A 16,122-nucleotide genomic window follows, 5' to 3' on the forward strand; every position below is an offset into this window, starting at 1 on the left:
ATGCACTCAAGATATGTGGAATAAATATGAAGTTATTTCTGGACATAACTTTTTCTCTATCCTACTCTTGTTCTCCTTTCCTTTCCCCAGGTAATGTTGCGTTCAGATTCTAGTAACGAGCATCAGTCAGAGGTAGGCCATGAGGGATAGTTTTAGGTTTCCACTGCCAGGTCCGGAAGAATTCCTCAGGTGAGAAAACATCTCAGAGTGGTTGGGAAGTCTTCCACCTCCTCCTAACCATCGTCACTCCAATGGTTGAAATTCTATTCTTTCCCATGCATAAAAGTTATGTGACCTAACTTTCACATAAGTTACCTGAAGAGGATTCAAAAATTAAAATGTAAAAATGTTTATTCACATACCATAGAAAAAAATACAAGTTAGAGGAAAGGGAATCCAAAAAATGCTGACCCAGCCCATCTCGGGGACATCATCCAAGCCCAGTTCCTAACAAGCTTGTCAGAATGTCAGGACGGGGAGCACGCCCTCTTATTGAGGGTCACACCTAAAACCTTTGCACTCGTGACATCCAGTCGAAATGTCTGGGCAGCTGTGATGAGCAAACCTAAGGGAATCAGTCATTACTGAGTAAAGGGAAAACAACAGGCAAGGGGCATCAGCAAGGGCCACGGACTGGAGATGTTCCAAGGCAGGAGTTCAGAGCGTGTGTGTTGATGCTAATTATGTTTCTGGGGGACAATTAAGCCCTGGGAATAAGGACACAAACTCTGTAAGCAAACTATGTTGGCTCAGTTGGGGCTCCTGAAATTGACTTTCTGAGAGGTCTTGAGCAAATTACCTTTCTAAGTCTCAGTCTCCTTGTTTATAAAACAGGAATCGTAATATAATGTATCACAGAGGGTAATTTTAAAATTCAAGGAGGTAATTAGAAGTATTCAATACATTTTAGCCACTGCTGTGATTTTCTTCAGCTGTTGCTTGCTCTGCTTCTCCAAAATGCAGAGCTCAGTGTCCAGCTTCAATAGCTGTCCCCCAGCAATGGCGCTGCTGCCTGCCCATCAAATGCCATTGAAGAGGAGACTGAATGACTACTTGGGAATCTTTGAGAGGTAAAGAAGCAGTTAAAATACCTTTTTTTTTTCCCCCCGAAACAAGGTCTTGCTCTGTCACTCAGGCTGGAGTTCGGTGACACAATCACAGCTCACTGTAACTCCTGGGCTCAAGGGATCCCCTCACCTCAGCCTTCTGAGTAGCTAGGACCACAGGTGTGCACCACCATGCCCAGCTAATTTCAAATTATCTTATATTCAAATCAAAGAGGTTTTTGTATCCTACAGCATCCTTGAGGAGAATCAAAGCAGAGGGCATCCATGGAGGAGAAGAGGAAACATCTGGAATGTTCTCACAGAACAATGAAGGAGCCTTTAGGCTGCATCTCCAACATTATATGCAAAGAAGCTGCCTTTACTCTTTCTTCTGGAATCGTTTTTTTAAGTAATTAAAGGCTAGAAATTTTCCAGATGCACGGATATAGATATTGATCTCGTAGAGGCCAGAACTTGCCAGCACTCAGAGTTCTGTCCCTACTCTTTTCCTTGTTCCCAGCGATTCCACCTGCCTCATCAACATTCCAGTCAGAGCCAAACCCCACCCCCACCCGGCAGCTCCTGCAGACCTTCCCACAAGGGCTTAATGCTCCTTTGGAGGAAGGAAGGTGTAAGAGAAGGGGGAAATCCAAACGGTAGTAAGGAAAGATGATGAAGCCAGGAAAATCACTACAGGCAGGAACAACAACGAAAGAATACAAGACAAGCTGCATGGTCCAGGGGCTTCCAAGAGGAAGAATTAAGTATTAATAAATGGTATTCCCTTTATTTTAAGTCAGTATGTGAGGGCATATCACAAAAGCTTCTGCATGTGAAACATAAATATTCTCCTAATTGCACTGGCGTTAGTACCTAATTAATCCACGCCTCCTCTCCAGAAGTGGCCAAGCCAGGTCTCATTCTTTACAGCTAATTCTATTAAACCTATTCAATAGGTGTTTGCCTGTCAAAGAGTAGGTTTCTTAGTCCTTATACCAGCCTTCTAGGATTTCCAGAAGAGAACGCCTCAAATCTTTGAGTTTGTGAAAACTGTACTTTTTATTTTTCTTTCCATTCTTGAATTTTGTGCTCTAGATTTAGAGAGCAGCTTAGATATGATAAAACAGACTCCTGTCAAGCACCATGACAATACTTCACTTCAAAGAACGTTGAAACATCAAAATTTATGAACCATTGTGCACTCATCTTCTATTGTTCCTGTAACAAATTATCACAAACTTAGTGGCTTAAAACAATGCAAATTTATTTTCTTACAGTTCTGCAAGTCAGAAGTCTAAAATCAAAGTGCAGATGTGGGGGTAGAATCTATTTCCTGCCTTTTTCAGCTTCTAGAGGCCACTTACATCCCTTGGCTCTTGGTCCCTTTCTCCATCTTTATAGCACATCACTCCAACCTCTGATTCCCTTCTCATATCCCAGTTTTATGACTTTGAACCTTTTGTCCCCCACTCATAAAGACCCTTGTGATTTCATTAAATCCACTCAAATAATCTACAATAATTTTTCCAACCCAAGATCCTTAACTTAATCTCATCTACAAAGTCCATTTTGCCATGTAATGTAACATATTCATAGTTCCAGGGATTAAGACATGAACAATTTTGGGGGCCATTATTCTGTCTGCCACACCTCGAATCACAAGCACCTCTCTACTAAATACGGACAGCTTGTATTCGATCTCATTTCATTTATCATGTCATACATAATATGTTCCTGTAAACATGTATGAAATTTGCACATCTGCAAATCAAATAGTTACTAACACATAAAAAGAGTAAGGGATTTAATCTGGTCCCTGAAACTTTAACAAATAAAGTAACATAAAATTCTTAATTATATTATACTTTTTATTCTCAGCCTTCAATGATATATGTCTAATTATGTACATTTACCTTTTTTTTTCTTCCACAGTTGAAATCACAATTGAGTGGCTTAAATTTGATAAGCATCTGATTAAGGCTAAAGATATCTAATGATATACAAATTTGTTTAAATTATATGAGCTTTATAAGACTAATATTAATTCTTCAATTTTTCTTGTATCTTACAAAAAATAATCACACTAAAAATTATTCAAATAATTTCACAAAGACCACATTACTCCTGAAACAGAACTGTTGTCTAACAAACAGAAGCACTATGACATATTTAAAAATCTCTGTTCTCAATGAGGAACTAAAGCCCAAAATAAGTTAATGAAATGCACATTAGGAATATCAATTCTAATGAGATAAGATCATAAGCTCTTCAAAATATGAATTAGATCTATGTAGAAATAAGAGACTTGAGGTAGATTTTTTTCATGGTTTGTTTGGTTTTGTTTGGTTTCCCTTATGGGACAGAAAGCCACATGAAACACTATTTCTATTTTCTGGTGAAATACCACTTAGTCTTGGATTGGGGTCCTTTACAAAATCATTAAGAATGCAAACATCTTGAAATAGTATTTTCTTGAACTCTTAAGAGAAAATCATTTGACAAAAATTGACATAATTAAAATTAGTATTATTGTGTGCTCCCAAAAGAATTCATTTTTGTTCTGTCTGTCTTGCTTTATAGCAAACAAGTAACAATGGAGTTCCATTTAAATATTTGTTTGACCGTATATCTAAATCTGGGTGCTTTATTATAACGCAAATAGGTAGTAAACAGCTCTTCACACTATTTTAAACTGTCCTTTTTTAATATGTAACTGTAAAAGGGATATACAATAATAGTATTACCTCAAGGGATGGATGTAAGGACTGCTTGAGATAATATATATGAAATTCAAAGCCAGCACTCAGTAAATATTCAATAAATCACAGCTATTTTTATTAATAAGCAATTTAAAAAAGACCTCTCTTTTGGAAGAAACATTGACTCTGCTCTTTTGAATTCACTAATTGTCACACACTTCTGTTGGTAGCATTACCTGTCCTACCATTGTCTCCCAGCAGGGACCTCGAGGTACATCTGCAGGGTGAACATAAAAAGGTGGCCCAGTGCTATTTCCAGAGAGCGATGCATTGTAGGCCTTGATCATGTTGGCCTCCCACAGGGTAATATTGGCCTTTACTAGCTTCTCCTCTTCAATCTAGAAAGCAAAGAGATGGAAACAAAAATGAAAACAACAGTGTTCAAAGGCACTTCTGACAATCTTGAGACTGGGAATTTAACACTGATGGCAACGACAATCCAGACACAGGCTTACCTTGTTGTTAATCTCATCCATCAAAGCAAGAATAAATACATACAAGTTGCCTAAGAGAAGAGCAAAAATACGTCCCAGTAGCCATTTCAAAGCGATGAGAGGATGGTAGTCTTCCAGTTCAGCAAATAAGTCAAACAGTGTCGGGCAGAACATCCCCAGGAGGGACATAACCATGTTCATCTACAAGGAGACATAAAGAAGGAACTAGGTTAAAGGTGTTTAAAATTATTATTGTTTTCCCCAGAATTTTGGAAAATTCCCTGCTAGGTTACTTTAATCTTTTATAAGACTAAAAAAGGATTATTTCATGCATTTTTAGAATTTGATCTAAATAAAACAACAAAGACAATATTTAACACATATTCTCAAGATATACATGTGTAGGAGCACGTGTATGTGCCAGTAGTAATACTCTACTTCCTGGCATAGTGAGGAATGCAATTTACATCACTCTCTACCCAGAGAACACCTACCGTTCTACATGGCAACTGATTCTAATACAGTGAGGCACTTCGCAACAAGATTTCCAAGGGAAATAGAAAATGATTTGCTTGAGGATGAGATCCAAACTGGAAATACTAATTTTATAATCATCAACCTATGGGCTAATTTAATCAGTTAAAATTGTTGAACTCCCTGAGATGGGCTCAGGACTAAATACTGAATCTTGGGGAATGCAAACTTTTAGGGACAAAAAAAAATGTGATGGGTTTTATTGAAGAAAAGAGAATAGATTCAGAGAAACAAATAGAGAACACATGATATAATGTTATAGAAGCCAAGGTAGAAATGTTTTAAAAATGAAAGACTGATCTATCATGCCAAAGGCAAGAGAGTGATGGAGGAGAATGAGAGACAGAGAGAGAGAGAGAGAACATGAATAGGAACATGAACAGTAGGAAATGTTGTTCTTATCTCTTGACTGTTCAGTGCCGTTATGATTATATTATTAGGGTAAATTAAGTCAAAGGAAAGAATCCAAAACATGCACTAATTTTATAATGGGGGGAAAAAAAGATTTCAAGAAACTCTGGCTGGGCACAGTGGCTCACGCCTGTAATCCTAGCACTCTGGGAGGCCGAGGCGGGTGGATCACTCAAGGTCAGGAGTTCGAGACCAGCCTGAGCAAGAGCGAGACCCTGTCTCTACTAAAAATACAAAGAAATTATCTGGCCAACTAAAATATATATAGAAAAAATTAGCCGGGCATGGTGGCACATGCCTGTAGTTCCAGCTACTCAGGAGGCTGAGGCAGTAGGATCGCTTAAGCCCAGGAGTTTGAGGTTGCTGTGAGCTAGGCTGACGCCACGGCACTCACTCTAGCCCAGGCAACAAAGCAAGACTCCGTCTCAAAAAAAAAAAAAAAAAGAAACTCTGGTGACTGTCTTTCCCAATTTGGCTCAAATTGTCACCACTAAACATTTCCTATTTTCCACTGTGGACTCCACGTTTTGAATGACTATAACTACCAGCTATATTTAGAAAATAATTGCTAATATGTTTGTGTCATTTTTATTAAGAACATTATATAAGTTATGACCATCAGGATTCAAACTCAGCACGACATAATATAAAATCAGCATGATATAACTGCAGTCTAATGTAAAAACTTGGCAGATCCTGTGAAATCTTATATAAGGTAAATTTAAATTTGGCTTCATCAAATTTATAAAGTTATTCATGAACCCCCATTGCTACCTTCATTGGCCCCTAAGACTCAGGGGCTGCCTGAAATTGATGTTAAAGAGGTTCCTACAAAGAGTGATTCTTTTAATGATAATCAACTACTCATCCTTTAATATGGTTCATTTATACAAAAATATGATCAATATGAATCATGGGCCAAACATGCATGACAATTTTGCCTACACATACTATTATATCTGTACGAGAGAATTTTGAAAGCAAACTTAGTAAATGGTTAGAGGTGTTCTTCTGTTTTAAATAAATAAAATCCCTTTGCCCAATGACTTATTTTATAGGTTTTCATGAAGTGACTATGATATTATAGTCTTTAAAATATATGGACTCTCATCTTTATTGGCACCACTTTAGAAATACATATAATGTTTTTATTTGGAGCCATTTTTGGTAAGTATTATAGATTCTACCATTTGCTTTTCCAGATATTTTAGGAAATTCTATGCGTATGAAGACTTATCTTAACATTTTGATCTACAGGGCTCCGCAAAAGTTTGAGTGTGGGAAGTCTACACTTCCCACAGCCTAAATCTGCACATATTATATTTTGAAAATGCCCAAGCTCAAAATGATATCATATTGTATGCTAGAACACTTTATGAAAGGGAGCAGGCCCTAGCAACAACTCATGACCAGTGATTTCCTGATTCTAAATATCTACCTCTAGCCTCCTTTCTCTGACCTGCTAAAGGGGCAGATACGATAAAGACAAATAACAATCATAAAGCTTAATTACTGGCAAGGAGCTGGCCTTCCTCATCTGCATAGCATTTGGAGGGAGAGGAAGTAAGTCAGGGGGAGGAGGAGATAGAGAGGTACAGTCAGGCTTCTAGTAAAAAACAGAGGGAAGTCCCAAGTTGCCCAAAGTTGGGAGGCCATCTGAATGATTCCAGTGGAATCAATATAGGGCCCAAGGGATGTGTCATGGCTGCTTCAAAGAATTCAGTTAACAACTGGATCTTTCAATGATGGGGGATTTATGGAGACAGCAACATAGGGTCATAAAAACAGTCTTGGACTTGAAATCAAGACTCAAGGTTCTTACCCTGATGCTTCTTCTAACTCTGTGACCATAAATGCATCATCCAATTCCCTGAGATTCATCATTTCCTTCTGTAAAATGTAGTGGTTGGACTGTATGTTTTCTAATATCTTTTCTGACTCTAACTTATCCTCAAATTATAAAATGAAAAACTGATAGTAGACTTAGAATTAAGACTTGAATAGAGTGGAAAATGCACAATAAATTTGGTTAACTGTAAGGCGGGATGGGTGGTAGGCAAAGAGTGGCCTTATTTAATATTCCATCATAGAAGCATAACCCATAAAATAACAGATCTCAGGTTCTAAGCACATAAAAAGCATGCAGAAACGAACTTCATTTTTTTCCCACCACCCAAGGGTGTCAGGATCTTGCTGTGCAAATTCCTGGGATCGCTTCACAGCCCAAAAGATGAGGTATCCACTCCCGCCAAGTGTTAGAAACACGAAGAAGTTAGCAAGAAACCTCAGGAATCTGATCAAGTGGACATTTTCTTCTACTTGGGCTGCTCTTTCTTCTATGATAGCTTCCTGTGCCGAGGCAAAACAAAATAAAACAAAAAGGAATATCTTAGCTACAAAAAGTATCATGAACTCAGGAATATTTTTGCAAACATCAGAATGTGAAGAATGACAATATAAACTAAACCTGAGATTTCACAAACCAGGTGAATATGGTTAACAAGTGATGGCAAGTGAGAGAAAGAAGAAAGAATTCTTGAAAATTGATCTAACACTAGCATCGTCTTTATTCTAAAAGATATTTCCATCCAGTACAATTTTTTAAAACTACATAATAATGTTTTAGAGTCACTTTAAATATTGTGCTAGCTCATTCCTGTAAATAATTAGTGAGCATTGTTCTATTATTTAAAATATCTGATTCTGATTACTGATGGTCTCATGTTTCAAGCAAATAACATTATTTTATTACCAAATATAAAGAATAAAAGTCCTAAAGGTATAATAGTGTTTTTATGGTTCATTGGATATTTTCCAGGCATAATCAGAACCAAGCCCTAATCCCAAGAAGCAGAAATGATGAGTTAATCTTTCTTTTAATTGTCACAATACTTCACTCACTAGACTATATGGAAAACCTCCAATTTTACTCTTAGAAATACAAATAACAGGCTTTTTAAGTTTGAGTCTATACCTTAAAGTTCATTGTGATAGAATTAAATTTGTTGTCTGCTGTTTCAGGATTGCCAATTAGGTAGTCCCAGCTGGTGAACACCTTCCAGCTGAAGTTGAAAGTGTTGTCGTCGCCACCTCCGTCATCACCAATGTTTTTAGTCATCCTGTAAAGACAGGGAGTTTAACCCACCAATCAGAATTAAAAGAAAAAAAAGAAAAGAAAGAAAAAAAAGGGGAGGATAGGGAGCAAAAAAATGATAATTATAGGTAAATTGGAGAAGCAATACCTAAAAGACATTTTTTAACAAGCTTGTTCTAATGAACAGAAAATAGATTTTTAAGGTTTTTTTGTTTGTTTAATTTTTAAATTGTTCATTTTCCAGGCCTTCAAAATTAAAAGACTACTCAGCATTGATGATTTTAATAAACAGGTACATAAAAAACACTTTTTTATTATTTTACTTACACCAAGACATTAATGTCATACAAATTGTTCTTGAAGGGATAAGAATCCCTTTAAGAATCTGATGAAAACCACTGACTCCCTCCTGAGAAAAAAAAATATGTATAGACTTTTTTACATATTAACCCTATTCCACACAACTTTAGTTCCCAGACCACCTGAAGCCTATGGACGGACTAAACCAGGCTGAGAAACTCCTATCTGAAATTTAATTCCCACGAGAATCTCCTCCCAAAAAGCGATTACATTGAATGCATTAAATTTCTGTCTACTCTACAATTCTTGACCGAAAATCAAGATTTGTATACAACTTTAATGTCAAGTGGTTACATATATTCTAATCAGTGGTTTTTATTTATTTATTTATTTTTTGCTTGAGGAGCTGCATTTACTTATAGGTTTATTTTAGTGGTTGGAGATCTATATTCCACCTACTCCATTTCCTTTTTTCCCCATCACTATAAATAGCAAAATTGAAATTTCTTATGACATATATCATAAAACAGTCCCATAAGGTTTTGGTTTTTTAAATATAATAGTCATATGGAACCAAAAGAAGAAAGAGAAGCAGTGACATAAAGCTGACATTGTAGGTTGACAGGCATCTATCTCTAAGGTCATCTAGATTCCCCCATCATTAGCTCCACTCCTTATGGAGGTTTAAATATTTTAAACAGGCTAACATGTTATGAAAAATGACCACAAATAATTATTCCTTTCTTCCTTCCACCACTTTATCTTTTGCAAATGGTGATTACGTGTATGCACTTGTTCTCCTCAAAAACTTAGCAAGAGGTCAAGGTAGTTACGCTCCTTGTTACAGATGGGGAAGCTGAATCTCAAAGATGTGAAATGATTTTTCTGGATATTGTCCACCAGTACATCACAGAGACAGGTCAAGGGCTCAGGTCTTCTGACTTTGCTGCAGTCTCTAAGCTAGGACACCAGGAGCTGGGCTGAACCATAGAAAATGCGTTTTTTGCAGGTCAAAAAGAAATCAGACATTCCCTATGGAATTAACCTAGGAAGAAAATGATTTATTTGATTAATATACCACAGTCCATTTTTTGCACTGTCATTGTGCAAAAGTTAGGACCTCAAGTAAAAATGGCCACTGGACCAATAAGTTTTCAATGGAGTTTTGTCAATGACAATGTTTTATAGCTGAAGACGGCTTCCCAGGAGGATGAGCAAATTAGGATCATCTAATATGTGGAAAATAACATGAAAAGGGGTGGAATAATGAAAGGAATGAGGAAGGATACCAAAGACAAACTTCTGCTGACAACATTTTTTATTGAAATATAATCCTGATGGCTAAAAAATATTCTGTGTACAGAGCTATTCTTTACAGAGAAAAAAATGTGCATAGGAAAATTTCTCCTCTTTCAAGGGAGCTATAGTTTCCAACTCCTATGTCTATGAATAGCAATCTCAATATATCATTTGCTTTGCCAAGGAAGTTGGGGAAGGCAATTGTAGCATTTATGCTGTTGCCTAAGGTTTTCATAGTCAATTTCTTGCCTTGGACCACAAGTTTGCAGCTCCATTTATGAACTGGGGTCATCTGGTTATTTTATGGGTACATGGGGATGTTTTTAATAAATCAAAGAAATACCTCCATAAATCCTAAGCCAACAGAGTCACTATAATGTAGTCTTTCTCTGCTAAAATGGAAATCATAATGAGAAAGGGGATTGAGAGGGAGGTAGGAAACAACTTTCTAGAAGCTCATAGGATAAACCACTACACAAGAATAAGAAAATTATTGCAAGGATGATACTAACCAAGTAGTCCCCCCTTATGTGAAGTTTCAGTTCGTAGTAATCAACCTCGGTCCAAAAATATTAAATGGAAACTTCCAGAAATGAATGACTAATAAGTTTTAAATTGCACACCATTCTGAGTAGTGCTGTGATGGAATCCCATCCCACTCCATCCTGCCGGGGACGTGAATCCTCCCTCTGTCCAGCATATCCACGCTGTCTATACTCTCCACCCATTACTCACTTATTAGTCTTCGTGGTTATCAAATCCACTGTTGTGGTATGGTAGTGTTCAAGTCCCCCTTACTTTACTTCATAATGGCCTCTTCTTACTTGACTTGTAAATTGGCTAAATTTTAGTAGTTTTCAATGATTTTGTCTCCCTACTTAGCATGAAGAATGACTCATAAGCAACATAACTGAACCTTCTTATAAAGACTTTTTATTGCAATGTGTTCCGAGAACACAATATGAAGCCTGCAAAAACTGCCTTGTTCACATCTTTAGCCTTGCCCTTTTTAGTGCCCTTCCATGTTCCATCTTTTAGTACAGGTATCAGAATCTTTTCACCACCTACATGGATTTAAGAATGCCACCTCTCTTTCAAATTTTCCACCACTGAATCATTGTTGTCTGTTTTGACCTCCAACAGCTTCTGACAAATTCCATTCTGTTCCCTCTTTTATCTAAAATAAAGCTTACTTTGCACCAAATTAAAAAAAAAAAAGAAGAATAGTGATGTTGGCAATTCAGATATGCCAAAGAGAAGCCATAAAATGCTTCCTTTGAGCTAAAAGGCTAAAGTTCTCAATAAAAAAAGAAAAAAAATCAAATGCTGAGGTGGCTAAGATCTACGGTAACAATGAATCTTCCATCTGTGAAATTGAAAAAAAGACAAAAGAAATTTGTGCCAGTTTTGCTGTTGCACCTCACTCTGCAAAAGTTATGGCCACAGTGCTTGATAAGGGCTTTATTAAGATGAAAAAGACATTAAATTTGTGGGTGACAGACATGAACAGAAATGTGTTTCAATTGACAGCATTCACCAGGGGTCTTAGAACACATTTCACTAGGATAAAGGGGGACTACTATATTGAATTCTTGAGAAAGAAGAAACTGCAGCAAATATTAGTTCATTAAATATGAAATGTCCAATTTCAAATCAAAAGGGTACTTTATTATATCTCAAACAAGAAGCGGTACAATTAATCAAAGTGTGGACCTAAACTATCGACACAGTTTTGCCGTCTTAACAGTAGCTTGTTTATGCCAGCAGCCAAGGAGCCTGGAGAGCCAGTGGCGATGAAATCACGAAAGATGTTTTCCACAGCTTGTTGAGAATTGAATATTTTTCCTTGCAAGAAGTGGTCTAAAGCCTGAAGAAGTGATAGTCAATTGTTGCAAGATCTGATCAATACAGTGGATGACAGAGAGTTTCCAATTCCAGCTGCCGTAGTTTGAGCAGTGTTGCAGTGTTGTTTGTGTGACACGTGGTCAAGCATTGTCTTGCAAGAGGATTGGCCTGTCTCTATTGACCAAGCTCAGCTGCTTAATCACAATCATTTCATTCAGTTGGTTGCAGTAGACATCTGCTGTAATCAATTGACCCAGTTTCATGAAGCCATAGTGGATAATACCAGCACTGGACCACCAAACAGACACCATTAGGTTTTTTGATGAATATTCAGTTTTGGACTGTGTTTCAGCACTTCATCTTTATCCAACCATTGTGCCAAACACTTGCAATTGTCAAAAAGAATCCATTTTTCATCACATGTAACAATATGGTGTAGATATGGTTCACCTTTATGTTGTGACAGCAAAGCAAGGCAAGCTTCCAGATGATTTCTCTTATGATGCTCATTTAATTCATGTGGTATTCATCTATCCAGCTTCTTTATCTTGCTGGTTTGTTCCAAATGGTCCAATATTGTTGGAATACTTACATCAAACCTTGCTGCTAATTCACATGTGGGGTGAGATGGATTCACTTCCACTATAGCTTTCAACTCATCATTATTCACTTTGGTGTCAGGTCACTCATGTGGTTCATTTTCAAGATTAAAATCACCAAAATGGAACTTCTCAAACCATTGACATACTGTGTGCATTCATTAGCCACATCCTTTGCAAACACTTCTCTGATATTTTGAGCTGTCTATGCTGCATTGGTTCCACAGTGGAACCAATCCATGGTTTCACAAAAATTACTCTAAAAAAAAATTGAAAGATAATCACAAACCAAAACATATGTTTGAAAGACTGAGGATGTACCTTCACAATAAACACAAAACAAGAAGTGTCAGAGTGAAATGTCAGAGATATCAATTGTCTAACTTAGTACTTAAGGAAATTGGTCATTTCGTCGTACTTAATAACCTAATATTGGACTGTAAAGGATAACACAAAAGTACAAATTCATAGTATATTGGCTACAACCATTGGTCATTCCTTTCTTTGTCATCTATTTCCCCAACCGAGCACCACAAGGACAAAGACTTTATTTTGTTCACCATTAAATCCTCAGATATTAGATAGCTTCCTAGGTTGTCCATAGTATAATAAGTGCTCCATAAATAGTGATTAAATGAATGAATAAATACATAAGTTGTCATTCTGGAAGTAAATTTAGCACTGGAAAGAGCATCACCAAATAAATACATGTAGCATAAATTGCTTTTGCATGGTACATAACGTACCATAGATTCTTATTATGCCATTGCTGTTCAATTCTGTCCTTGTCATTATAATAGGTTTCAACAATATCCTCTCATTTTGTAAATAGTTACCATTAATTCTGGACTACCACCCTCCTTAGTCTATGCTTGTAAGAGGTCAATTTTTCATGTTGAATATCATAATCATAGATGCAGTTCATAAAGCAGTAACAGGAAATGGAATATAGTGGATTTAAATCTTTCATACCTCACTGCTTTTCTGCTCCAAGCAGTTTTGAAACAAGTCAACTGCAGTTTGAGGAAGTGGAAAAAATCATATGCTTTGTGGGACTTGCCAGGACATCATGCCTTGTAGGCCAGTCCCACTTACCCTTCCACAGCCCATGATATGGTCTCAAATCCATCATTAGAGAAATCAAACATTGTCATCGCCAATGAAAATATCTTGGAGAAGTAAAATATTAGATTGGGGTCTATGAGGGACTCTGAATGTTTTTCTCTAATTAGATAAGAGACATTTCTTCAACAAAGAAAAATTAATTGGGGGTGGGGGTAGTGGTAGGAGGGTAGAAAGAGAAACAGTTTTGACTCTAAGATCCCATGTAAGGATATCAAGAGATACAGAAGATGTTTAGGCAGGGCATTAGGTACGTACGTCACAGCTGTCTGGGTAAACAGGTACTAAAGAAGTGAAAAGAAAGTGGACAAAGGCACTGACAATCCAGGTAAAAGGGAAAAAATAAAGTTTCACTCATTTAGAAGATTTGCCTTGATTTTAATGTAATTTTGGAAGATGTGAGGGTCTTGTAAGATTAAAAACTTTGTTTTGATAGGTTTAATTTTCTTTCTTGTTTTTTACAAAATTTTTGGCCATAGGAGTCATTTCAAGGCCATGAAGCTACAAACAAATTTGACAACAGGTAAGGAACAATTTTAATGTAGAATTTAAACAAATTGAAAAGGATACCCAGGACAAGTTAGAGCCAGGCCCTTGTCACCATCAACATGAATGAGTCTATATCATAAATTAAAAAAAAAATAAGTGCAGAATTAGAGAATGGTGTTGTTCAAAGCCAAGTTCTACAATTTACTGGCTATTTGAGCTTAGTCAAATCATCAAACTCTGCTGAGTCTTAATTTATTTATCTGTCCAGTAGGAACAACTAACACCTACTCAACCCAGTATACAAGATTGATGAGAGGAACAAATTGACCTGTGTAAGGAGATGAACAATATAGAGAGGTGGCAAGGTGTGGTGGGTAGAAAATACTTTCTCTTTTTTTTTCTTTTTCTTTTTCTTTTTTGTAGAGACAGGGTCTTGCTGTTGAAGAGGCTGGTCTCAAACTCCTGGCCTAAAGCAATTCTCCCACCTCAGCCTCACAAAGTGCTGGAATTACAGGCCTGAGTCACCATGCCCTGCCTGGTGAACATACCTTTTGAACTAGAAAAATCTAGGTTTAAATTGGTCCTCTGGGCAAATGACGTGGGCCAGTCATTTAGTATCTCTGAGTTTTATTTTATTACCTGTAAAATGGTGAAATTAATACCCACTTTGTAATGTTTAAGGGTTAAAGGTGATGCAATTTAAACTGATGCATGGTGGATGCTCAAAAAATGTTAATTGTTATTATTATTTCAAATATAAATTAGTATAAATTATAATTATTGTTTCAGATCCAGAAATATGGATAAAATATTGTAATTTTGCCAAATATAAACATGTGTTGAAGGCTGGTTTACAGTATAGGTAGGTTTATGTTCTATATATAAAATAAATACATATGATAGTCTATATAGACAAAAATTTTAACACCAGTTGGGGTTATATATGGCACATGATTTAGATATTTGAAGATATTATTAGCCTATTCTATGAATATTATTATGGCCAGGCTCATAAACAGAAAAAATATAACTAATCCCAGGAAACCCTGCAATAGGGAAAAGTCTTGAAAAGCCTATTGGGATAAGACAGCAAGGAGTTTCTCATCAAGGCATGCATTCCCTGAATGATTTAGCTGTTTCCATTAGTTCAGCTTCTGTAAAATATATCAGTGAATTTTTAAGTTTTAGCTTGACAACTGTTTTTAATGGGAACAGTTGTGTCTTGATATCAAACCACCTTTACATTGGGATATAAAACTTCAAACTCAGGGGGACAACATATGAAGGAGCTGGTGGTTTCCATGTCATGTAACTTCACAACATTATATTGTGTTAACTTGCTTTTAATACTTACGTGACTACATTTACTATGAAGATTTCTAAGCTTCTGATGTGGTTAGGAATATACACTGACCTGGAAAGAAAAGGAAGAAAGGAAGGAAAAAGGTAGGAAAAAAGGAAGGAATGGCACAAGGGAGGGGGAAAAGAACTTAAAACCAAGGTGACGAGCCATCCCTGTTTGCCAGGGACTGAGGAGGTTCCCAAATGCGGGACTTTCAATGCTACAATGGGGAGAGTCCTGAGCCACCCTACCTTAAAACCTCAAAGTATTTTCTTGGGATTTTCTCTCTTATTTTACCTACCGATTTCCTTATTAAGTAATTAAAAATAGATATTTGCCCCATTTTATGGATGAGACTGCCGAGGCTAACAGTCTGGGCAGGATGACAAAGTCATCAAGCCTAGTTGATTTTTGAGCTCAGGTTCCTTTCTATTCAGTTTGAGTAATGTGTCTCATAAATTCACTCATACTTATTCCAAGAGGTTATTTGATTGGGATGGGGGTGGGAAGAGATGATAAATGATTCTATACAATTATTTGTATCTCATCAATTCTTTTTGTTATCAGGTATTGTCCCCAGAGCTAGGGTGAGGTGAGAATCATGTATGGCTTCTGAATTGTCTTGTTATATAAGCCAATGGGCTTAAACCATGTGCCAATCAGGTTAAGTGCAACCAATGGTTCATGCCAGAGCAAGAGGCCAAAGCCAGCCTGGTTTGGTTGACATAAGACGGATGACACTGAGGGGGAAATGTAGAGTTGGTGCCTTGCAGCTACCCTAAATGCCATCTTTGAGCAGATTGGAAAAAGTCACTACTTCCTCTGGAGCTTTCCTAGCCAATATTGTC

General features: G+C 36.9%; 1 protein-coding gene across 1 annotated transcript in view; it reads right to left on the reverse strand.

The window, feature by feature from the left end:
• The window catches only part of TMC1 (transmembrane channel like 1), a 152,096-nt gene that overhangs the window by 33,356 nt on the left and 102,618 nt on the right, over positions 1-16,122 (reverse strand). Inside the window, exons 11-14 of the mRNA XM_069472117.1 lie at positions 8,159-8,303; positions 7,339-7,533; positions 4,261-4,440; positions 3,982-4,143 (exon numbers count right to left, since the gene is read on the reverse strand). Coding sequence (XP_069328218.1) covers positions 3,982-4,143; positions 4,261-4,440; positions 7,339-7,533; positions 8,159-8,303 — 682 coding nt within the window. The remainder of the gene's footprint in view (positions 1-3,981; positions 4,144-4,260; positions 4,441-7,338; positions 7,534-8,158; positions 8,304-16,122) is intronic.

Source organism: Eulemur rufifrons, chromosome 7 (assembly GCF_041146395.1).
Source record: "Eulemur rufifrons isolate Redbay chromosome 7, OSU_ERuf_1, whole genome shotgun sequence".
In the NCBI taxonomy this organism is placed as follows: domain Eukaryota; kingdom Metazoa; phylum Chordata; class Mammalia; order Primates; family Lemuridae; genus Eulemur; species Eulemur rufifrons.